Source organism: Triturus cristatus, chromosome 2_1 (genome assembly GCF_964204655.1).
Source record: "Triturus cristatus chromosome 2_1, aTriCri1.1, whole genome shotgun sequence".
Taxonomy (NCBI): Eukaryota; Metazoa; Chordata; class Amphibia; order Caudata; family Salamandridae; genus Triturus; species Triturus cristatus.
In genome coordinates this window covers 424,996,739-425,021,957 of record NC_140581.1, presented here as the reverse complement: position 1 = coordinate 425,021,957, position 25,219 = coordinate 424,996,739, and the positions used below count along the sequence as shown (strand labels likewise).

The 25,219-nt window shown below is 41.6% G+C and overlaps 1 protein-coding gene across 2 annotated transcripts in view; it reads right to left on the bottom strand.

Moving 5' to 3' along the window:
- ERBIN (erbb2 interacting protein) overlaps positions 1–25,219 on the bottom strand; it is a 710,320-nt gene that overhangs the window by 172,194 nt on the left and 512,907 nt on the right. For both annotated transcript variants that reach the window (XM_085631853.1, XM_085631862.1), the window contains exons 9-11: positions 20,605–20,668; positions 15,738–15,812; positions 7,786–7,930 (exon numbers count right to left, since the gene is read on the bottom strand). In XM_085631853.1, coding sequence (XP_085487979.1) covers positions 7,786–7,930; positions 15,738–15,812; positions 20,605–20,668 — 284 coding nt within the window. The remainder of the gene's footprint in view (positions 1–7,785; positions 7,931–15,737; positions 15,813–20,604; positions 20,669–25,219) is intronic.

The window sequence follows — 25,219 nt, the reverse complement described above, 5'->3', positions numbered from 1 at the left end:
ACAACAAACTGCCGTTTGGTCAGCATGAATCCATCAGGGCAGTCGGCTGCAGAGCCCCAGTCTGCACTGGTTCCTAAAAAGAAATGTCAAGTCAGAAAAAGCGCGATTAAGAACTTGAGATGCGGCTTCTCTTTGTATGTGATGATAATTAACTGTCGCCTCAGGTGAGGTAGTGCAGGGTTAAGGTTTTGAGACCGCTGATAAACAGAGATTTGTCTTCAAGGTTCTTCACAAAAGCATTCTTTAGACATACTGAACATATACATGTTAAAATGGCTTTACACAAGAAAACAACTCTTCAATGCAATAGTTTAACGCCTGGCTTTATCTACATGTCTTTTTCACGAGAAAATGCTATAGCATAAAGCAAAAATTCAGGGTGTAATATATATTACCATTACAACATAATCGAAGGAGGGGCGGGCATCATGGCCAACTAAAGGCTTTGCCTCTTGTGAGCCATGCCCCTCCCCACCCTGAACAGTGGCAATAAGCAGCATAGCCAGTAACCCACAGCTCAAACACCTGCCATAGCCAGCAACCCACAGCTCAAACACCTGCCATAGCCAGCAACCCACAGCTCAAACACCTGCCATAGCCAGCAACCCACAGCTCAAACACCTGCCATAGCCAGCAACCCACAGCTCAAACACCTGCCATAGCCAGCAACCCACAGCTCAAACACCTGCCATAGCCAGCAACCCACAGCTCAAACACCTGCCATAGCCAGCAACCCACAGCTCAAACACCTGCCATAGCCAGCAACCCACAGCTCAAACACCTGCCATGGCCAGCAACCCACAGCTCAAACACCTGCCATGGCCAGCAACCCACAGCTCAAACACCTGCCATGGCCAGCAACCCACAGCTCAAACACCTGCCATAGCCAGCAACCCACAGCTCAAACACCTGCCATAGCCAGCAACCCACAGCTCAAACACCTGCCATAGCCAGCAACCCACAGCTCAAACACCTGCCATGGCCAGCAACCCACAGCTCAAACACCTGCCATAGCCAGCAACCCACAGCTCAAACACCTGCCATAGCCAGCAACCCACAGCTCAAACACCTGCCATAGCCAGCAACCCACAGCTCAAACACCTGCCATAGCCAGCAACCCACAGCTCAAACACCTGCCATAGCCAGCAACCCACAGCTCAAACACCTGCCATAGCCAGCAACCCACAGCTCAAACACCTGCCATAGCCAGCAACCCACAGCTCAAACACCTGCCATGGCCAGCAACCCACAGCTCAAACACCTGCCATAGCCAGCAACCCACAGCTCAAACACCTGCCATGCAGACTAACCCGCACACCAAATGCAATGCTCATGACCTCATAATACCGAGAACTACAAATATGAGGCCATCTCATCTCTACATTACAACGCATACACAAAGAGGTCACACTGCACTAATATTTGTGTAATTAAAAATGTTAATATTAAGGTAGTATTTCATGATACTAGAGAAACGCAAACAATAACTTACATCCCCACCATCAAAACCAAAACTTACCCCATCATAAAGGGACCAAGCCAATTTACTGGGGGCATGTCTAGGGGCGCCGGGTCTAGTCCCAAACTTTCTGCTACTGCGATCGGCCCCTCCATACAACGAGACGCCGCGCCCCTGTATCTCTGCGGGTCTCTATCCCGCTCTCTCTGCATTGAAGCCCCGGTACGCATTCCTGAGTCCAGCCTCACCTTAAACAACGGACCTCAGAGAAGGCATAATTTTGGCACTCCTAGTGCTCAAGTTACCCGAGCACTCAACTATGGTAAACGCTTCCTTCGTTATTTTCCCTGGGGGTCTTTTGGAGTTTCTCACAATTGCCCCTGGTTTGAACAGTTGCTTCTCTCTTCCCCACACAGGACACAGGGATTGCTTCAGAGACTGCAGCTAGGGAGTTTGTGGATCTCAACGTATTCCTTCTCTCTACAGTCACACTCTCCCATATCTTATTTTTCAGTCCCCAGAAGCTTTTGAGCTTGTTTAGGTGAAGCCGAGACCCCTCAGTAACGTTCTTACCCTCTCCGTGATCCGAGACAACAATGCCTGCTTCCATTTGAACGCCACTGACCTCTCCATTATTTTCCATTCACGCACCATATTCCAGGAATTCTCTAGATTTTCCAAACTTTTCTCGCTGGAGTGTACCTGGGTGCTCTCTGATCTTTTCGCACCAGCGCAGAACATGGGACCTACGTGTTCTTTTTGAGCAGCTCAACGGCGAGCTAGTTCTGACTCTGCCCGTTCCGCATCTGAATGAGATGCACTGCGCGACTCGCCTCCTTCTGAGCTTCTCTGCAGCTTTAAACCAATGCAGCTCAACAAACTGCATCCGGGGTGCCTATCAGGGCCATAAATAATCCAGGTAAGTGGGTGTGGAGAAAAGGGGGGCACACACTCTAGATCTCCCTAACCCCCAGAGTAAGGAGCTCCCTATCGGCTAATCTAGCTGGCCGCCATGTTCCCACCCGTCGCTCTCCCTGCTGAGATCTGTGTCATCCCAGAGTAGGTGAGATCATTGGATCCAGTGGGGAGAGTACAGGAAGAGGCAGGCCGAGAGGCAGGGGCAATACAGAACATAACAACTGGCAATAGTAGTCCCGATGGATGGCAGAAAGTACAGGAAATGATTACGAATCACTCACGGGAGATCAAGGGTCAGTTCTCTATGTACGAGGCAAACCAGAAGGAGATCCAGAAAACTTGTTCGAGTTTGGAGGAGAAAATAATTGGTCTAGCTCAATGTACTGAGGCATTTGAGAGCAGGGTATTGGAGCCTGGTACTGAGGTTAATACGAATACTCAAGATGTTTCCAGGTTAGAGCAGAGAGGTAAAGAGCTTGCGGATAAGCTAGAAAGTTTGGAAAACAATTCAAGATGGAATAATCTCAGAATCTTGAATGTGACGGAAGGTGCTGAGGGGGATGATGATGCAAATCTTTTTGTTGTGAACCTGTTAAAGGATGCATTTCCCCAGATTGCTTACTCAGTTGATCTCATGAGCAAAATCCAAAGGGTGCATGGAGACCCAATTAAATTGAACCCTGGATATGAAAAACCTCTTTAAATTTTGGGTAACTTCCTTTCCTACTCTGTGAAAGAAAAAATCCTGAGTTCAGCACTGAAAGAAAAAAGACTACAGGCTAAGGGGCTTACCTTTGCAGTTAGGTCTGATATTTCAGGTGCCACATAAGAAAAGCAATCGGGCTGGGTGAACGCATGGAGGAGTTGCGGAAAATCGGAGCCAATGTTTAACTCAGGTTCCCAAGGATGTTGAAAGTGGTGTAGGGGAACAAGATGCACAGCTTCTCTGAACCAGAAGTCGTAGATAATTTCATCACACACAAGGTCGGTGGGAGATAAACAGTTTAATAAGATATGTTTTATGAACACCCGGAGGAGCTCAAACAGGCATAGGTAATGCCAAGAGGAAGCTATGGAAGGATTCCGGTGGCTGGATTTACACGAGTTAGGGAGCAAGTGGGATTAAATAAAAAACTATATATATATATATGTCCTCTAATGATGATTAATGGACACCAGGTGGAATCTGGCTCATACTAATAATAAACAGTTAAGTATGGGAGACAGGCCTTCTCATTACTAAACTGGAATGTTAATGGGCTGCGGGTGAAAAAGAAGCAATACCTCATCTTGCAGTACCTAAGAGAGAATATGTAGCACGTTATCATGCTGTAAGAGACCTACCTATTGAGACAAGAGTGCATAGATCTTCTGTCGAAACAGAGATGGGTGATGTAAGTGGTAATTAATGGCCTCACATGATGGGGTAGAAGCCATCAGAAATTATATAAGTTCAATTTCAGGTGACATTTCATATCACTTTATCTTTGACATAGAACAGTACAATATCTGAGCATAGTTTCTGAAAAAAGATGAAGACATGCCTCTTTAAGGGGCACTGCAAATGGGCTGACACACTGCCCTTGACTTTGCTCTATGTGTTTATCTTCACCGGGGCCATTCCCCCGGTTGAGAGCTTCACAACTCTCGAGCAAAGTCTACAAATTCCAACATATACATATTTACATATATTTCTTACTACTTAATATACTTGTTTATTGGCATAAATATTATAAGATCACTTCACCCGAGAAACCACTGTAGACCTAGGTGTAGAAGAGGGTCCATTGATTGGCCTCTGATTTTAGAGACCAGCTCCTTAACATTTGATGTAGCACAGAACACGAGTCTCAAGCTCAGGAAGTCCCTGGAAGGCCAGGGCTGCACTTTCGGATCCTACACAGCACCACATGTTCCTAATGACGGGGAAGTAGCCTTGTATCCCTTCGAGGCACTTGTGATGGTGGGTGCCACCTGCAGAGTCTCCATAGTAGAAGTCATCACTTTAACCGTTCAACTTAACGCCCAGCCCCCACATGGAGTTCACGGAGGTACCTAAATCACTTGACTGCTCTTTCTCTAGCCTGGTTGAAGTCTCGGCCTTCAAAAGAGGAGTTTTGTGATGAGAGGACCCAATGGTGCACAGGTGGACTTTTGTCAGTTGAGGGGGGCCCACTCCCCTTATGCAGTGGTTTCCAATGTCCTAGCTTGTCCCACTTCAGACATACACCTGTTGTGGACCTCCCAGGGCCTGTGTCTGGGGACAGACTTCATCTCTCTCTCTTATCTGGATGAGTGATATACCAGGAGGGCCACTACTGGGCTACTGCCGCCAAACCAGACCTTCCCTTTAGCAGTTGTCACTCGCTGGCCTTCGGTGCCATATCATGGAATTTGACAGACTCCACTTCAAAGTGGCTCATGTAGATCTGTTCGCACATTACCAAGACTCTTTTTTTCTCCAAAGGAAACCAGTACGCAGCCACCATCCCAAACAGTATTATTCTACCTGTGCAACTACTTAGCAGCGAACAGATTGACTTATTAAGCTATTGCTAAATTTTTTGTCCTGAGCACTCTACCACAAAGGAACAATTCAGAGTGAGCGTTTGCAGTCTGTGCAACAGTGGCTCCTCTGGTCCTTGCCTTTCTGTATTTAAACAGACTTTTATTTGGAGCTCAACCCATCTCTACTCTCAATGTGGGTCCATGAGCTGGACCAATGAAGCCTCAGACTGGGAAACTCCATTTATTCTTTTCAACAATTGAGCTTTCTTCTTATTCTTCATCATACTAGACTTGGAGTATAATGCTAGGAAGGGATGTTCCATGTTGGAAAAAGATTCTTTCATCCACCAGAAATATGCTTACAACAATAATAGTCTGGATTTTGCCTCCAATAGTGACCACGCTTCATTAGCACACCAGTATGACCTCTTGCAAGCTGATGAGGATCAGGCATAGTAGTGTTTGATGAACATAATGGCTTCAGTAACTGAGGGGTTCAGGAGACTTACTGACAAAGTGTATAATATGGCGTTGCTAATCACGGCTCTCAAGGTGGGAAAACATGTGGATCAAATGATGGAGCAGTGCAAAAAGAGAAATCGACAACAGGAAAATGGCAAAAGCAATCAAGACCACAAACAAGACTGACAACCTAAAATATTCTGTATTAATATAACATTCAAGTCACAGGTCACCCAGTATAAAAAATAATAAAAGAGGGGTCATGACGAATTTTATGCTTCAACTTCTTTGGGATGCCCTCACTATGGAAATGCTGTAGTTTGCATTTGTACTCCATTATTGACTGTACTTACTGAGTTCTTACAGGGCCACCCATATGGGGCACACAATTCCGTACAGTTGGCAAACCACAGAGAAGATAATTCAAATGGTAAGAATAAAACAGATATTCTGTACACAAACATCAGACTTTCCTTGCAGTAGATTTCAGTCAATTAATCCAGCAGTAACATTGCACTTTGAACATCTAAGCAAATCTGCACAGCTTATGTCAAGTATGCAATTTGCTCTCCCAGCTACCGGTACCAGACAGGTGGACACTAGAGTACACTTCTTTGATGAACCTTGTGTGGTGACTATTGGAAGATTCCCCGCTGGATCTTACCAGTGTGGAATCTTGCTAGGTCACATATAATTTAACAGTGTGTTTGAAAGGTAACAGAGAAGGTGGGGACTAGGAAGAGACCAGTTGCACTGGCATGATGCTGTTATTGCTTTTACCTGTCGTGCCTCAGTTAATGGATCTACTCCGCAAGGAAGCATGTCTCCGGTACGATTGCCTATCATGGCCACAGATCATTACACTTCAGGTTCTTATTCCTTTAAAGATGACACAGGCCCAGGGGCGAGCTTCAAACCATGCCACCTTCGCATCACCATAGACAGGAATATAGGGATAAATTGTCACAAGTGAGATCGGTCTACACGCTGCCCTCTTCCGTTTCCTAGAACTGTAGTACAACTATCTTTACTGCTATCAAAACTGAAGCTGTGACATTTTTGGCCAATGTATCTGAGCCTATTTTTAAACTGGCTCCAATTTACAATTTGCTGCTATTATAGACCTCCTAATGTAAAAGGTGGCCATTCATCACAAAATCTTGTTTACAATGTTTACCACTGGAGTAGCTCAGGTATTAAAGATGAACGCACAAAGACAAATTCCATAAAATTCAAACAATCCCCAAACATGTATGAATATATGGCATACACTTTTCTACACTGCTCAGTCTACAGCAACACTTACTTCTACAATAAATATACTTTCTATCATGTGAACCTCATAACAGTATGGAAGTTACAGCCAAGCTCTTCACTATGACTTATCACTTGGAAGATGCTCCTTGTGTATATTGTTTTAATATTATTTTATTAAGGATTTGTCCAGTACAAACCTAAAAAATTAAGCAGGAAGAAGAAACAAAAAATGAACAGCACAGAGATCAAAGTCAGCTTATGTTACATGACAGCTGTGCAGTTTTCCTAGCAGCCGGCTTTCTTATTTCATACAACAAACAATAATATACCAACAAACTATGCACTACATTTAATACATTATATAAACTTAAGCTCCAAAGAAAACAAAAATGACGGTGCCAAGGACTCCTGTCATTAGGAGTGCAGAGTGGTAGGTCTCCAACTGTGAATTACAGTAAATTAGTTTTGTTAGCCATGCCTTGACACTAACAGACTAGTCCTGACCCCAAGCACAAGCTTCCCAGCATTTGGGCAACTCACAAGCTATTGCAACAAGTCTCGTAACATACTGAAGGAGGTTTGTGGTGTACCCCAGGAGTGCCAGGATAGTGTATGGAGGAGCCTCTATTTCAAGTACGGTTGAGACACTAGCAAAAATATGTAACCAGTATTTCTTAACTTTAGGGCATGCTCAGGCTCAATGGAGGAGGTCTCCACTAAGAGGGCTTGACATCACACGCATCTAGAATTCTCTGCAAGACCACAGCTTAGTTGAAGTAAGAGATACTATATACACAATATAAAAATTTAAAGTGAATCAATGGCAGCCTGCTACTAGGTGCTATAGTTCCCATGTGACCACAGAAGAAACGCCATTCTTCAGCTGTAATAGGATGCTGAAGGTCCACCACCCACTTATCCGTAGCTGCCGGGACCAGCATCCTCCTGCACCGAGATGTATAATTTAGGGAGGACGTATGTTTGCTTTGACGGTACACAGCAAGCAGGAAAGTGTTTTACAGCAGACCCCATGCATGATGCGTGTAGACTGTAACAGAGCAGGACATCAAGGTGTATATTGCTCTATAGTGTATCTAAATCGATAGTGCTTTGTAAAAATAACCAGAAAACACTAATGATCAAGACTTGGTTGATAGCGACAAGTCTTCTTTAATACCAACCTATAGACTCGGGCAGCTGCTGCAAGGAGTTACTGGACAGGAGGAGATCCTGGAGGCTTTCACATTCCGAAATGCCTTCTTCGATGATTTCAATGTTGTTCTTCGACAGGTCCAAGTAGGCGAGTTGTTTTAAACTGCCAATGAACTACAGACACAAAGGAAGAAAATGTGGTCACTGTAAAGTGTTAGCCATTCCACAGGAGAATGAAAATGAGAGAATTCTCTAAAAGCTGACAGTTAAACGGAACTTGTAAAACAGAAAGCTTGTTAGGCATCGTTCCGTTATGGAATGGTTACATGTTGTCTCTAGCAATGCTTAACTGGAATTTAGACCGTGGGGCTCAAAGTCTGACACATTTTGCACACAGACTGGAGTTTGCAGAGTTGCCCAACTTTGCTTGCAGAAGACGATTCCCACAAAAATATTTTTTGCTAGAGCATTATCGGGCCAAAACCTTTCTCCAAGACAAATGTTCTGCTGGAAGTGTTTATTTCTGGGTTTTAGTTCCTCCTTTTAGCACAGCATTTCTTCTGCTAATTTTTAAACTTTGGCAAACTTTGAAAAATTCATGACGATTTTGTGAGTTTTTAAAAAAACTGATGAATTGAAGAGGACGAGAAACACTCAGTTTTGCAAGCTCATGTTTAAAACACTGATATAGTCTTATGTTCTGTGCACACTAGTGTTACAGTCCTAATGAAATGTCTACATTTAATTTGAATAAAACCTTCACGACAGAAAGAACTGTCGAACTGTATTTGTCCATTACTAGGGTATGATGTTCGCCAGTTGTCCTCATCGGAGTCCTCGCCTCAGAATATGTAGAAGTGCAAGCAGGGCACACGAGCAAGGAAAATGCCCCAAATGTACTCTGAATTGGGTATTATTGCAGTAGAGAACACTGTTCATCTGCGACAGTGCATTGGCATGAAGATTCGGACAGTAAGATTGGAGTGTTTGAGCTGTCTTTTTAACTCCTACAAATATGTGAGGTAAGAATCCAGATATGTTGGATGATACTAAACAGGGGGTTAGAAACCATGCAGGAGGAAAGACTGTTGAAACAATCAGAAAATACCATTACAAATGGTTTGAGCTGCAGATGCAACATCTACAAACATAAAATAAGTGAAGGAAAAAATAAGTAAAAAATGTAAACAATCCCTTCCCGCCTCTGCACAAGTTACTCATTGCCAGTGAGATCTGTTCTTCGTTCTGCTCAGTCACAGAACTTTGATCTAAGAATAATGGAAGGGGATCAGGAAGATGGATCAAGTCCATAGGCGAGCTTGGTTTCTGCTCCTGTCCATCTGATCCTGTTGGACGGAGACAAGAGTTTCAGACACAATCAGCGGGAGCATCAGCAGCACAGTCCCTACTGCTGCGCGACAAGACAATCAGGGTTTCCGAGAACTATCACGAATGAAATGAAGTATGGAATTAGGGATAAGTGCACCCCGCGCCTGAGAAGATTTACGCTGACGAGCGAGGGAAGGCAGGCAGTCAACTGTATCAACTAACACTCCCGCAGAGCAGAGAGGCCTTTCGGTAAACCGCTGCACGATGCTAAATAAGTGGAGAGTACAGTATGAAAGCAAAAAACACATATAGCGCATTAGACTTAAATCATCGTCTAATAGCAACATACGATGCATGTGTTTATCATGCGTATCACACACCTGAAGCTGTGCTGGGTAGCAAACATGCCTGGCGATGCTAGATCTGGCGTTAGCCATAATCTTTTTCAATTGACTGAAATTTAATGTGTGCATGTTTACTTACTTATGGGGGCTTCCAGCCAGCCCTCTCCATCACGCCTGCTGATGTGGCATTCACATTTTCCATCTGCCTACTACAGCCTGCAGCAGGAGGCAATGGGTCAGCCCACTTCAGATACTGGCTGATTGCACGGAGAGTGGCAGCATCCTGCTCTTTGACAAGGAGCGCAACTACACACGAGACAGTTCAGGGGCAGGGACTACCATGGTAACGTGTCACTTGTGAGTACAAAAATTATTTTTGGCTTGTAGCCAACTTCTTTGTTTTAATTGGTAGGGGTCCTTAGGTCCCCCAACAAAGTATTATAAAAACCATGACAAATCGAAACAAGCACTGGCAAAGTCAGCTCACTTTGCCAATGCTTGTTTTCATTTTTTTTTTTAGAAATGGTATAGAAACAGCTTTAGCTGTTTCGTTAGATTCATATTTTCTAAACAATCCTAATGAAAAAACAAATGTATACCTAGAGGGGCTTTGAGTCCACCCTCCTCACTCATTGGTCTATTCAAATGTCATTCACATTTTGCTTTTGTCCACCCCAGGGGGGTTTCACCCACCTCATAGGGCAATGGACCAAACCAATTCATCCACTGAGTGTTTTGCAGTTTGAGCAATATCATTTGCTTGATCACAAGAACACAGCTGCACTTCATATCTATGGCTTTTGTGCCTGAGCTGTTTGGTCGCTCCTTCATTTTCATATTTTTGCCAAATTCTTTTTGCATATTGCATCTGTTAGCACAAGATACCAAAATAAAAAACTGACACTTCCCAACTCAAGACCTATTAGTTTTGCATTGCTTTTATACCAATTTCCAATATCTAGCTCTGCCTGCCTAGTTTTACATTCGATAATTCCCTTTTCCCTTTGGCTTATAATGCTTCCTACAGTAAGTTTTATTTTCTTACTTGAGGGGCTTGTATCTTCAATTATTAGTCTGTCACAAAAAACTTTAGAACAAAAATTTAATGCACAAATTTCACTGATGGTGCAGAAACGTTGGATGCGTCTCAGCGTAAACAATGGGGCAATAACAGGTACACAACGTCACTTCAATTTGCAAGCCGTACAATGTAATACTACCCTTTAGAGAGATCTCTAGATGTCACTAACAAGAGAATTTCTACCCCATTACGGGTCACAAGGTTCTGTTCAGTTTACAAGGTGCTTCAAGGATGTAACACTGGGTACCTCTCCTAGTTTTTACAGTCCTAATTATCTATCAGGAAGTCTACTTGCCATTCACCCAAACAGATAGAACTTCAAGACTTCGCACTCTCTAGACCCATCAGACTCAGTAAGGAGGGCGAAGGACTGAAGAGCTCAAAGGCCTTTATTCCAATCTGCCTTTCACTAACCTTAGTTATATAAAAAGAGGCTTCCCTGGGTGCTGGGGCTGTCAGCCAGCACAGATTTATAGAAAAGCTGGGTCTAAACCTGGGGTCAAAGATTTAGCCTATCTGGGTCTGGCAGAATGCCTAGAACAGTGCTTCTAACATGTACGCTATGAGCTGGAATTCAAGTTTTGCTGTATCTAGTCATTTCAAATATGATCTGGTAGGGGATTGCAACGTTTTAGGTGCACTATGAACCTGATCTTAAGGAAAAAGAGGGATAGTTAACAAAGAAATCAGATTATCTCAGGTCTTCATGCTTCCTAAGATGCCCCCGAAACATTCCCTCCTCCACCAACATTTGTATGTCTTATATTTCCAGCAAGGAAAGACTAATATCTGAAGATGACAGCAATCTATATCTGTCAGCTCAACTATTCACTTCCATGTCCAGTTCCTATCCTCATCCAGGGCAAGGACACTTCAGGAATGAGGGTAAGTGGATGCTCTGTAGAGGGATTTTTGCTCACAAACTGCCCTTTTGGGCACTGGCCTGTGTGTGTTAGTACTGAGCATGCCGATGGATCACTTCATCCAGTCTAGACAAGCATCTGGTAGAAACACAGTTGCAGGAAGCCATCGTGGGTTGTGTTTATGTGCAGAGGTCAGACGACTGAAGAATGGAATTTTGACTTTTACATAGAACCAGAGATAAATATGTAGTATTTTTACAACTGAAATCTAATCCGCTAATTAATACCTGATCAGACACACCAACTAAATGTCATTATAGATAGGATCTTTGTCAAAAAACAAACACAAAGGTGAGATGAGATTGTAAAACTGCACAACTGAATTGGGAGAACATACTGCCAAACTAATTGATTAAAATGTCACTTTTTTTCTGTCACTACAAACACGGTTTACAGTCACCTACCAATCAATGCTATCAGGCTTATTGGTGTAATTAGTTAAAATAACGCAAATAACGCAAATCAAGATGACAACATTCAGAATGCATTAGATCAGATAAAAGCCCCCTTAAAACTGTGGCCAGGATGATAGGGAGTGAGGTGGGCACCTAATTCTGTGCTATATCTTTAAATGACTTACTATGAGTTTCACATGTTTTGCTCACCTGACTTGTCAATTGCTCTAAAGAGGAATGGAAAAGGTGATTTTTTTCATTGCTTCCTGCATCATGTGTGCAATCCTTTTATCTCAGAGTGGAGCTCCTTCCAGAGCCCATGCGATGTGCCTTCAGAGAGGACTCGCACTTTTAAATATTTCTCTTTTTACCCAGCGATGAGTGAATATTGTTAGGCCATGCCACTTGTGAATTTAAACTACTCAAATGTTTTACTTTATTTCAACATTAAAATGAAAGGCTTTTCAATGCAACACATTAAAAATTTCAGATAAACAAAACAATTTAACAACTTTAATAAATGACGTATGAGTTTTTATGAAAGTGAAAGGTTGTGATATCAGGAGATTATCTCAATATAAACTGTACTGTAAAAATAAAATCTGATTACCTTACCAATTAGTAGAAAAGGAAAGATGCTAGCACTATATTTACAAAACAAACGTCATGGGCACAGACCTGTGAAGTTTTGTGCCACCTTGAGTGCTACTACAATCTGTGGTTACGTTTTTAAAATCTGCGGATTCTGGGATCAGTATATATATGCTAAATAAGGACTGAAAATGAAATGGGAAATGTAATGACTACATCTACCACAATGCTATGGGGCCTTACTGAAGGTGGACATCTTTGGACATTTTTGTTGCTGCTTTGTTGGCGTGCCATCACAATCTGTAAATGACGTAACTAATGACTCATTTGAATAGTGCCATCTTGTTACTGCACACATCACATCAGATTGGCTAAAATGAAAACAAAAATGAAAAGTACCACTTCCAGAACTTCTGAAAATCATAGCTCAACAGAGCCCTCATTGTAGCACTATCTGCAGTAAAACAAACTAACAGTCGCGCGCTGAGAGTAACCTTGCTTTAGTCCAACACCCTTCAGTATAACAATTGAGGCTGTTTCTAAATTTTCATATGGAGGAAACTCATGAGAACTTTCAGAAGGGCCAGCCTATGAAAAAGATTCTGACTCAGCTTCTTCGCCTAAACATTCTGACAGTCACGGTGCTATCTGGCAGGCAATGCAATCTCCCAAAAATGAAGAAAGTTAATAGTGGCTATTGGTCAATACTGCCTATTGATCATTGCCCATCCAGGTGTTCTATTCAACCTTCATACCCTGAATAATTGAAAAGAGTTAGAAGAACTTCTGCACATGCTTCCTTCCACCACCACTTTAAGTAGGATACACGTCCTACAAGATATAGAGGGTGGTCACACTGCCATAATGGGGTTTTATCCTCCAACATTCAATGTCATGCATGAGAATTGGGACTTAAAGAAGAATCTTGTGCCACAAATTACACTGAAGGGGATTTGATTGGCTGGTCTCCTCAAAATTCAGTCATTGAAACATTCTGCCGGTATAAAGCAGCATGCTAACCTTGAAATCACTGTAAGGAATTTAGCAGTACAATAAAACAACACACAAGCAAAAGCCTTAAAGAAAGAGCAACAATAACTATCAGCAAAATGCAAATGTAGGAAATTACAAATAAAGATTAACAGTGAGGTAGGTCCTCTGTTGGATTGATTTTATCAACAAAAATATACTGCGTTGCCTTCTTTAATTCAATTTATACCTCAGAAATGAAAAAAGCGTCAAATGTCACACTGGTGACCTACCACAAACTAGAAAAAATGATTAGTTTGCTGAAGGAATTCAACGCTCACTATCAGATACATTAAAAGTTGGTATCTATAGAGAAGTCAATCTTCCGGCCGAAAAAAGCACGTAGTCACTTTGAAAGAGAACACTGGAAAACGAATCGTCTACCCTACTTAGTTACTTTAAAGCATATTGAACCCAGTCAGTTTGTGTTATGCAACTACGATACATCCATACGTTTTCATTACAAATTACAACCTTAAAAACACAGAATTGTAGGTGCTCCATGATGGATATTCAATGCCTAGAACAGCATATCATTCTCCACACTTTACCATGTTCCATTGGTTTCCTAGGCGGGTATCTTGAAATCAGCCTGTCTACTAGGCCTGTTGTATTTATTAACTCAAAGATCTATGCTCAGCACTTTTGTCAAGGCTTGTGCAGATTAACTAGTGGCACTGAAAAGGAACGAAACATTCTAGAGAAAAATCACATTTTTGGTAGGGTGTTCCAATCTTAGTCTGTATCCAACCCATAGTTCTAAACCCAGATCATCGACTAAAACAATTAACTCCTCACTCACAACCCAGCAATTCCCGTCTACCACCTCTGATCCTTTCACAGTGCGTTAACATTCACAACTCTCAAAAGGTAAATTTAAGGAGCTTGTGACTGGATTCCTAGGTGCTGGTGGTCTTTAGCAGCACGGAGGTCAACAGTAAATGTGGCAAGACTGGAGGGCTTTACAGGGGTTGCAGGAACTGTTGGAATTACAGCAGACACTAAACACTGAACTTACGTTTGTCCCACAAGCCATTGTATTCAGAGTAGGGGTGGGCGGAATTTGCGTAATCGCGTTACGCAAATCTCCACGAAACGGTAAAAAATCTCCGCAAACACGCAGAAATTCCGCGAACACGCGGAATTGCTTGTACGCGATGCTTTTTTCCTGTTCACAATCGCTGTTTGCGTGCTCGGGGAGAAATATCTCGCGAACACGCATTGTGAGAACGCGAACAAGCAAAAAATTTCGCAAAGTCGCGGAAAGCAGAATTTTGGCCAATTTCGCGTTCTTCGCGGAACGCGAAATTACCCGAATTCCGCAAATTCCGCGAGCGAAACGAAATTTACCGCCCAGGCCTAATTCAGAGATGCCTGAATTCAACTCTCAGCAAGCATTAACAGGTCAGCTGTACATATTTTCAACAAATGTCCCATAAACGGGATCTGTAACACCTGCTTTTTCATCACAAAAAAATATGAAAATACCCATGCTAATCAAACCATGCTTACTCTTTCTCAGAGATTTATAAAATCATTGACCAGTAGTGAGCACAGGCATAAAAGCGTGACGGCTGTTTTAATCAATGGGTGACCGAAACATTCTTGTGGTAAACTATGGAGACGGGCTATTTTCGTCTTGTTTTTAAAAAATGAAAGACTTTGAAGTTTATTTACTTCAACAAGACTATAAACCAGTTCTATTAAAAGATAGATACTTTTCCACTGACACAGAAATGCATTACGAACTGCAAGAAAATTACTGACAGAAATAGAAACCATATTATTTTTTCTCCTAAATGCCTATTTTTTGTGTTTTACACAAAATGAAATTAACATCTCTCTGCTCAGATTTTAAACTTAGTATACTTGTGTGCATAAATAAATCACTTAACTCTGCAACACTACATAAAATGTGTATTTGGAAAACACACATTTACCCCTTGGGGAACCTTTGCACTAGGGAGATGGTTACGGTTAATTAATGGTATTTGTTTTATTGACCGTGGAAGGATGAAAGTCTGAGTGAGCCTGTCAGAAGTCAAAACAGTGACCATGTGGTCAAACACAAATTAATGGAGAGGATGCATTATTCCACTGAGCTGTCCGGCCCAGCTCAGTTTATACACTGATGCACTAGGAGAGGAAGTATTCGGGAAACAGAATGTCATATATTCAAGCTCTGTGCTCTATTTGGGGATGCACTTGCTATACACAGGACGTTAGAAAGAAGCAAAGTTTTGGAAAAATGTAAAACATGCACATACAATTGCTAATCAAACTACATACCCCTGGGATGAATGTTAATCTATTGCCATCAATCCAAAACTCCTTTAATCCACTCAGTTGTTCAAGTACTTCAGGCTGTAAAAACACAGAATGAAATATATATCTTAAAGAAGATAACTATGTTAAAACACATAACAAGAGCAAACACTCATTTTTGGCTACCTATTTTTGATTTAGAACCACAAAAGCCACTTGCTGGAATAGATTTATTCCAAGACCTTTAATCACAAAATAAGGCTTTGTCGATTTCCAACTGCAGATTAAATTTAGACCTGCAGAAAATAAGCTAGGCAAGTCAATTTTCTGAGAACTAAGTATAGTAAGGGGAGAAGAGACATGGCAAGGGCATACAAATGCAATAACACAGCCACAGGCTCATATGACTGCAATGTCAGCGGCAGCTCCTCCACTATGGCAGAGGAGCGTCACCCCCGCCTAACTCTCCTTCCAGTAGCTTTAAACACAAAAAAGAAAACTATAATAAACTAGTATTATTATTGTTTTATTTTTCTACTAGCCGCCAACTCAGGCAGGCACAACCATCGTGTGCACTGAAGCGGTCTCCAACCTGAGCTGAGTTGCCGGGTTGGAGACAGTAGGCACAGGCTCCCAGTATAACTGGGAGTACAAATTCATGGTGTTCAGGCCAATCCTGACGCTGCTTTCATGCAGTCACCTGCAGCATGAGAGCAGCGTCCGGATTTGGCCAGTGGAGCAGGTGACTGCAAAGAAGAGGAGCCTAGAAAAGCGTGATGCGGCGATCCAGTAATGCAGCAGGTAAGTTGCCTTTTTTTGTGACGTCCGTCCTCCCTGGTAATGCTACAGTCATTTATATATATATTTTGATATCGTGTGTTGACTATTGACTCCATGTTGCTTTAACTACATTTTGTGAGTACGGTTTCATCTTATGTCTGTCTGACCCAGCCTTTCAGCTGCTGCAAATGCAGGCAGCCACAGATTACGTGCGCACACAGAAATGTTTGTGTGTTTCACTTAAACAAGCAGGAAAGATAAGCTGCTGGAACAGACAAGTGTGGGCTGCGTACAAGGCCAAAGGATGAGAAAGCGAAGAAATCTGCCTCAGCTCTAATTGGAGCCTGGCCAGCTCCGTTTAGTGACCTCGACGAAGAGAGTGCAGCCAGCATCTACAGTGCAAATAAAGGGAGGGAGAGCTTCTAGAAGCCTCTCACTGTGTTAGTAAAGTGTATAAAGACGGAGACCTCTTGCTGTTTTCTCAGGAACTCTCCTGCTGAAAGGACACACTGCCCAGGGCTATTGTGCCCAGTTGGAGATCAGCCTGCCGGAAACTGTCAATGGGTCCCCCAGTCGTGCTGGCGATGTATTCCAATTTTTTATTACTTATTCTTGTGTACATGCAGTTATCTTTCTATGCATTTATTCTTGGGTGCATGCAGCTATCTTTCTATGCATTTATTCTTGTGTACGTACATTCATTATATGCATTTATTTTACATGTGCATTATTGCTATTTGATATATATGGGAACTTTATGTAATAAATATTTCCCTTTACTTGGTGAATGAGTATTGAGCTCTGTTTATGTTGTACCATGGTATTCTAAATGGGTGTAGCGTCCTATTATGAAGAGTGTTCGTGTTGTATCCTGGTGTTTTGAAGTCTTGCTCAGGTGTACTCAAGAAAAAGCAAGACACTCCCATACCCCTTTACCCGGCCGCCTCCACCTCACCCCTCTACCGAGATACTGGCCGCCACTGTGTACAATCACACAAATTGTAACAGCTTGGAAAAGCGCGAAACTACCTTCGAAAAAGAAGGGAACTGGGAGTTTCCATGGTGGGAAAGACAAGAGAAACCCCCCAAAGTCCATGTGGGCGTACAGTAGGAGTGGGCAAAGTTTAATCTTGAAATATTGATACTGAAGTTTCCTTAAAATTGCCCATGGTGAGGTTTACACTCATCGTGGCCTTGGCACAACACATTTGGTGTGCAGATATGGTAAGGGTTGTGTAGTGTGACTTTTTTTTATAATGTTACATACAACAAAGGCCTTGCTATATGGTAACAGTCACTGTTCGTGCATGGTGTGATAGTAATACTTTCCAGTCAACCAAATGGTGCAAACTACTAAAATGTGTGCTTAACGGTCTAGTTTTCTGAGACTCATGTGAACCGGTATCAGGAGGCAAGGCTTCTGGTACCAGGTGTAGCTTAGTGTGGTCCTTGTGCGGAGAAGCATTACTTTAAATACTCTCGCTCTGATAGTCTTTTAGCCAAGTAAAGGCTGGCAGCTATCATAATGTACTGACACTTTCTGGATTCAGGCTGCGGATGGGTGGAAATCCCGTGCAGTAGTTTGTGGGCAGTGAGCTACTATTCACAGAAGACCATAAACTCTTGCTTGTCTAAAGAGGTGATGGCCACCTTGGAAATACAGATATAATGTATGCAGTGAATTACAATTCCCAGCAGGCCACGAACTCATGCATGTCTAGAGTTGGCAGTCACAGCTTTTCAGGTATAACTTTCCTTGAGGTTCATAGCGCCCTTTACTTGGCAATTTTCTCACAATGTTGCTGCACCCAGACCCTCTCTAAATGCACCTCAGAATTCAGTTGCCAAGACCTACTGCTTGCTAATGGCTGTTATTCGGACATAATGGATTACAGACAAGCGCCCTGCTGTTGAAAACAAACTTCTATTTTGAATGTTAAGACTGTGGTTTTGTGTTCTCTTAGCAGTTCCCGTGAAGAAACTGCAAGGTTTCCTAATAGGTCAGCAGCACATATATATTTACACGTAGAAAGCATTAGATTTCCAGCTAAGATTAGAGTACAAGAGGGTGTTAGTGGTATTGATTATTGTGCAGTCCTACAAAAGTAATAAACTGTACTCATCTGCCAAATAAAAAGCAACATTATGACAAAGCTTGTGGAAAAACATAGGGAGAGGCGCTAGAGAAAATGTGTTTTTGAAATACTGATTTTATGTGCGTTTATTTTTCAGGAATTCAGAGTTTCCTATTGCAGCACAGAGGCCAGGTTGTACAGAGATACTGCTAAGGTATATTCATCAACAATTACAGTTATATTAAGCGTCCTAAACGACACGTTGCTTGTTGAATGTCTTAAATCAGTTCATAGATAGGTATTAAGTACCATGCAGTCAGTGATGGCACAGACTATTCCAATGAAGATGATTTTGTCAGAAGGTTAGGAACTGGCAACTTATGGACTTTTAAAATCTGGTCTTTATGGCAAATATATGGTTATCAAGTTTTCTCAATCTTTACAAATTTCACTGATTAGGAAAAAGATTCCTGAGGATGATAAGGCACTGGATGGTTCCAGTTTAACCCTAGGTTTTACGGAGTTTTCAATGCGTAGGATTTCTCTGGCTTGTTTTAGAACTAACCATGGGAAACTTTATTTATTCATTTTAACAGTTCCCCTTCCTTGAGCTCAAAGATGAAACATATTGCCATTCAAGAATTTCAATAACAACTTTTCATCTCTCTAGATATAAATGACCGGCACCAGTAACTAGAATTTTGGAATAGATAATCATGGTTAAACCTATTAAAGCAATGTACATGTAGATGAAAACAGATATCCTTGAAGCAAATGAGCCTTGTCTGTATCCTGAAATAAAGGCAACCGCTCTTTCACAAAGAATCTGGAGCAGAATCAACTTCTGTATTTTAAGGATTCTATAAATGCTGTTCAAGTGAAGATAACTAAACCTCTACCCATGGTATGCTTAGGCGCACTCAGCTGGATGACAAAATGGCAGAACGTAGGGGAGCGGGTAGGACTAACCGTCTCAAGTCACTTCCAGAAAACAAAGGTCAGGTATCTGCAACCACTGTCACTGGAATTTACAGATGCATGAAAATTATCTTGCACCACCACTGGGGACATCTGAATGTTCAATGATTGACTATATATTTATGCGATGAAGGTGAAAATAAAATGTGGTTCAATAATTTGGAAAAGTTGTACTAATAAACTCACTTTCACCTCACTAGTCTAAACATCAAATTCCTTATTTTACTACAGTGCAGCGTGACGCGAGAAAATGCTTGCTATCCCACACATTACAATGTAGAATCAGTTGACAGAGGAGTGCAACTGGGACCAGACACAAGTTAATTGTGATTCCATGCCATTGTCAGATTTTCATGACTATATACCTTTCTTTACAGCTATGGCACATGAAAAGCAGTGTTGCATTAACCAAACACGCAGATCAGCTTAGTGTAATATGTAATTCATATCTATTATTGAGAGAGGAGAGATACATCATGACCCACTCGATGCCTCGACTTCCATGATTCATGGTCCGTTCTACACACTCAACAACTGTAATAAATAGACTATTACCCTCTGTGCATCCCAAGGCACACTGAGCACTAACAGCTCATTTTGTAGAAACAAATTAGCAGTATCGAGGAAGCACATCTATAAAAAAAAGGTGTATTTTTTTTTTTTTTTACATATTTCCCCAATTTAAATCATATTTTCTCTAGTCATCAAGATAAGACTTAGAGAGTTTTGCTTAGTAGTCTTGCAGGAGTTGAAGACAGTTTAGACAACAAGCAAACTTTGATTTGAAGCACAGTGAATAAAGAAAACCCAAACATCCACTTGTCCACAACAATCCCTGTTAGAAAAATATCCATCGAACTGTCCCTTTCAAACTTTCACAGCATTTGTTTCTCAATAGTCATTTGCCGCTTTTCATATTCCGCTGACAGATGTCACTGAGATTCAAAGATTCGGACCAGAGTTCGATACTATGATGTTGATTAAAAAAAGATTTAAAAAGATTTAAGGATCAAGAGGTTTAAGAAAGCTGCAAATCCGCTCAATTTAGTAAAACTTACCACTTCTGTGAACTCATTACTTCCCAAGTCCAGCCTCTCCAGCTGAGTAAGCCTGTTCATGGTTCTGCAGAGAGAGAAGATTAGAGTGAGATTAGGTCAAACTCTACACCAACTGCATCTGGGCTCACAGTATTCATACCAAATATTTTTAATTTGTATTAAGCAATCATGAGGTTTGCAAGAATAGACAATTTAAGAAAATGGTGCAAGCTCCATTTTGTATTTAAATCGAATATCTACAAATCCGACGAAGCTGCAGCCACGTGTAGCTTACAGTTTAGAATTGATACTAAGAAGTTACACTACATTAGTTTCTCCACTCTCACAGATTTATTCCTCGTTCTAATGAATAAAACATAAGCATGTGCGATTAAACTAAAGGAAGAGAGAGGGCAAAAAGATGGTATAACAGACAAAGGCCAACAAAGGCTGGTAGTAGCCAGTCATCTGCAGATTTGTGACTCAGCAAACAGCATTAAAAAACAACATGCAGAGGCAAGGTGAACCACTATATTACACTGTCGCCCATTGCATTAAATTCAAGGCTTGTGATCCAGATGTTCATGCACATGGAGCCCCAGATTAAGTGTAACGTGTACTTTTCTTTAGTGGTTTACAATTAGCCCCTCTCAGTAATGGCATTTTTGTGTGGGTAACAACCACAAGAAAGGCTGTTTCCAAGTATTAAAAAACTGAGATGTTACAAAATCCCCAAATATGTGCACAGTTCTATAATCTACCATCACCTTTTATTTGCTTGGCCTGAATAACAAAAAAATATTTTGGGTATATACAAACTATGAAAGAGTCCATATTAAAAAGTATATATAGATATTAATTAGGTATATATTGAGAACGCATAAATACCGCTCTAATTACATCTCTATTCAACAATAGCTTCCATTTCTTGATGCACTTATATGTTGGTCTCTTTAAGGTATATCGGAAAAACCAATCAGCAATTGTTATCAAGGGACAGCCGTTTACCCACTCGCATGGAAAGTAGGAGTCTCTCCTAGAAACAGGCAGCTTCCACACACCTTTATTGTTGTAAAAACGTTGAGTACTCCACTAAGGCATAAGGACAGCTTGCCTTCACACTGTCTAGTCTATTTCCACAGAGCGGAGTAGAACGTGTGGATGAGCGCTGCAAACAGAGAGGGATGGACTTGCTTTTCAGAGTGAATCCCAGATTAATTGCCCCATTCTTTCCCTGATAATCGCCATCACACATCTATGAATAACAAGGGCATCCAAGAACAGTAAACCGATCTAAAGCAGCAATTTATGAAGAATATCACCTTAGATGAAGGACAACTATCATGTAATGGCAGATGCCATCAACCATAACTATAAATAGGAGACTAATTGTGGCATTTGTGGTCAAAAGAAACATATGTCAAGAGAGACCGACCCAGATTGTTAGTTATGCTTATCAAAGTTGAGATCCATATAAAAAAATGTGAATTTAGCACTTGGACAACAGTAAATCCCAAAGAGATATCTAAAGCCAGCTATGCTACAGCCATTGGGACTAGCATGATGGGGCATTGGCGAACCAAATTATGCAGCAGGATTAACTAAATTGTACAGTAATGAAAAGCGAATTATGGAACAATGAAAAGCAAGTCATGCATCATATTATATGACATTGTCTATGTTTTTATTTATTTTTTTACATTTGGGAACACTGATAAAAAGGATTGAAAGTGCTGTAAACTGGCATATATTTCTCAAGAAGGAAAAAAAAAACACACTGGGCAGCTCTTATACAAAAATGTTCTACATGATCAAATAATTGTGTTGTAAGGGAGCACTTCCAAGTCATTCTGTTACCACTATACATTATAGCCCCTATTGTAAAACTTAGAAAATGTTTCTCCGAACGCGCCTACTGTAATTATTGTAATTTTTAGGGCAGCCCAATGTATTTGAAAGCTTGCTGTCAATTTCGTGTTTGACTTGTGTTGACATCATAGGCCCTTCGAAAAAATCCTTAACCTTCACAAAAACCTCAGCAGAACACTATAAAACATCTCATATTTAGTGTGTACTCATCTTACTTGTATGCGCTATAGGGATTATGACACCAGGCTATAAAAATAGGTGCAATAGGTTTGATTCTTCAAAAAATTTAACGCCGTCAAGAAATTGCTTTTAATTCGAAAGCTGGGTCTGTGGTGCAGACTTGGATTTGTGGGAAAAGTGAAACTAAACATTTACATGACCGAGAAAGAATCATTAAGGTGTTTGTTTCGTCACTGCAGACCAAAGCCCACATCTTGAGCAATTAACAGCTCAAGGAAAACCAGCTAAATGTGCACCCTGTGTACAGAAATTACAGTAATCCTTAATCTTTTGGGGAAGGAAAACCCAATTCTTGTCAAAACACACAGATTAAGCAACAGATGACAGACTCTATGGCAATTCATTCTTATTTATATGAAAATCATGTTTAGGTCTCGCCTGCGTTGCAGGGCATGCGCTGCTCGCTTGCGAGATCTATAGTCGTTGGTTTTGTGTCGGGCTTCTTTGGAAGTGGGGTTGGTGACCTCCCTGTCTCCCTTAGGCCCCGCCCACCCATACTGGAGATTTAGCTCGCGCACGGCTTCTCTTCCATGCAATGTGCTACAGTTCCACCGACAGGCAGCAATGCTTTGCTCTTAGCATTGTAAGTGATCAGCCGCATATAATGTTTTGTTTACATTTCAGGATAGACAGGGGACCCTGTTAAGTGGATCAAAGCTCTCTACGCGGTTCTGGCACAAAAAGACTTTCTTCAAGCATGACAGTGCCTTAGATTTGATGCATTTATGAATAACGGCCGCAGCCTTGAACAGGGCCAACTAACACAAAGGTGGAACATTCTGAAGAGCTACGTTCTTAAGTTCAGCCTACAATACCATTGCTCGTCTGATGAAGTGTCGAGAGGGGTGCTTGATCTGGATCCGCGCTGAAGGTGTGGAAAAGAAGGAACTGAGGTCAGCTCAATGGGGTGGTGCCTATATAGGCACCAGACATGTCCTTTCAGGGGTGGATGATGCCAACGATATCACACAGTTGAACTACACCACCTTACCGCGCACAAGGGGATAGCTCAAACATTTCCATATCTAGTCTGACTTCTGAGAATATTCTAAGGTAAGGAATCTGCGGCTAGAAGTTTCTATCAGATAGGCATTTTTGTTGAGAGTTTAATTTTAAAAAAATCTACAGTGTTCAGACAGAGTACATCAACTGGAAAAAAGGATTCCTAGACAGAGCGCAACGCTGATTCAGGGACTCCACACTGAGGATCTAGCAGCATCTTTAAACACCCTTCCTTGTGGAAAGCCACGGAAAAGGCACATTAAGTCCTCCAATAGGCTTATCTACATGCTGGAGAACAAGATAGTTGATGAGGCGCAGAGTTCAAAACAGCAGCTGTGTCGTTACTGAACACTGCTTCTAAGGTTTGGAAAAGTTATGTGGGTTTAGTATAAGCTATCAATGAAATTCGAGTAGGTCCCTTTTGGTGGTAAGACCAACTTAATTAGCCAAGCGAAGGGAGGGATCTGATTATCAATATAGAGAAATCTCAAATATCTCCTGCTTTGCCAGTTGCAAATATCATTGCCACTACTATTCATATTGCACTAGCACTGGATTTTCATTTTAATACATTTTCTGAATACATTTCTAGTTTCCTGTGTTTATGAGTGGGTCTATTCATGATAATAGATGATTTGGGTTTCACCAGCTATTCCTGTGAGTCTCACAGGAATAATTGTTACCTAATCTGTACCGTACTCATGTAATGCTCACTGTGATGTGTAAGGTTGCATTCCACCGGGCCTCTGTCTCATGTTGGTAAACTAAGTCATTATTGCCAGATGGTCTAGAGAACACTCTTGTGACATGTTCTGCAGAAGATTTACAGACAACGTATCAATTGGAAGGTATTCCTTCCAGTTGCAACTAGAACGGAACCCATGTTCTGTTGAGAAGATATTGAATTTATTTTATTTTATTTATTTATTTATTTGTGGGTTTATATAGCGCTAGAATCGACTCCTAATGGAGTATCTCTGCGCTTTGGGCCAGGTTATTCGACTGTTCATTACAGAGCAAGGGAGAGCTGAACTAGATCTCATGTTTGAACAACAAAGTTTTAAGTTGTTTCCTAAATTTCAGATGTTCGGGACATAGTCGTAAAGTTAGCGGGAGACTGTTCCACAATGTTGGTCCCACCACTGATAGGGCTTTACCACCATGTCTGGCCTTCTTGGCACGTGGCACTGCCAACAGATGACCATTGCTAGATCTAAGGGTCCTAGTAGGGGTGTAAGGAATGAATTTCTTTTCCAGATAGAGGGGGCCTTGCCCATTTATGCTTTTGTGAATCAAACAGCATGTTTTAAATTTTGTCCGTTGACGGATTGACAGCCAATGCAATTTTTCTAGAAGTGGCTTTGATGCTGTTCTTGGCGGGGCATTAAGGACCAGTCGAGCCGCTGTGTTTTGAATCACCTGTAATTTGGCCAACACTCCCTCTTTGGCTGAGAGGAGCAGGCCATTACAGTAGTCGAGCCGACTCAGAACAAGAGCCTGCACTAAGGTTTTTCTAAAAGAGTCC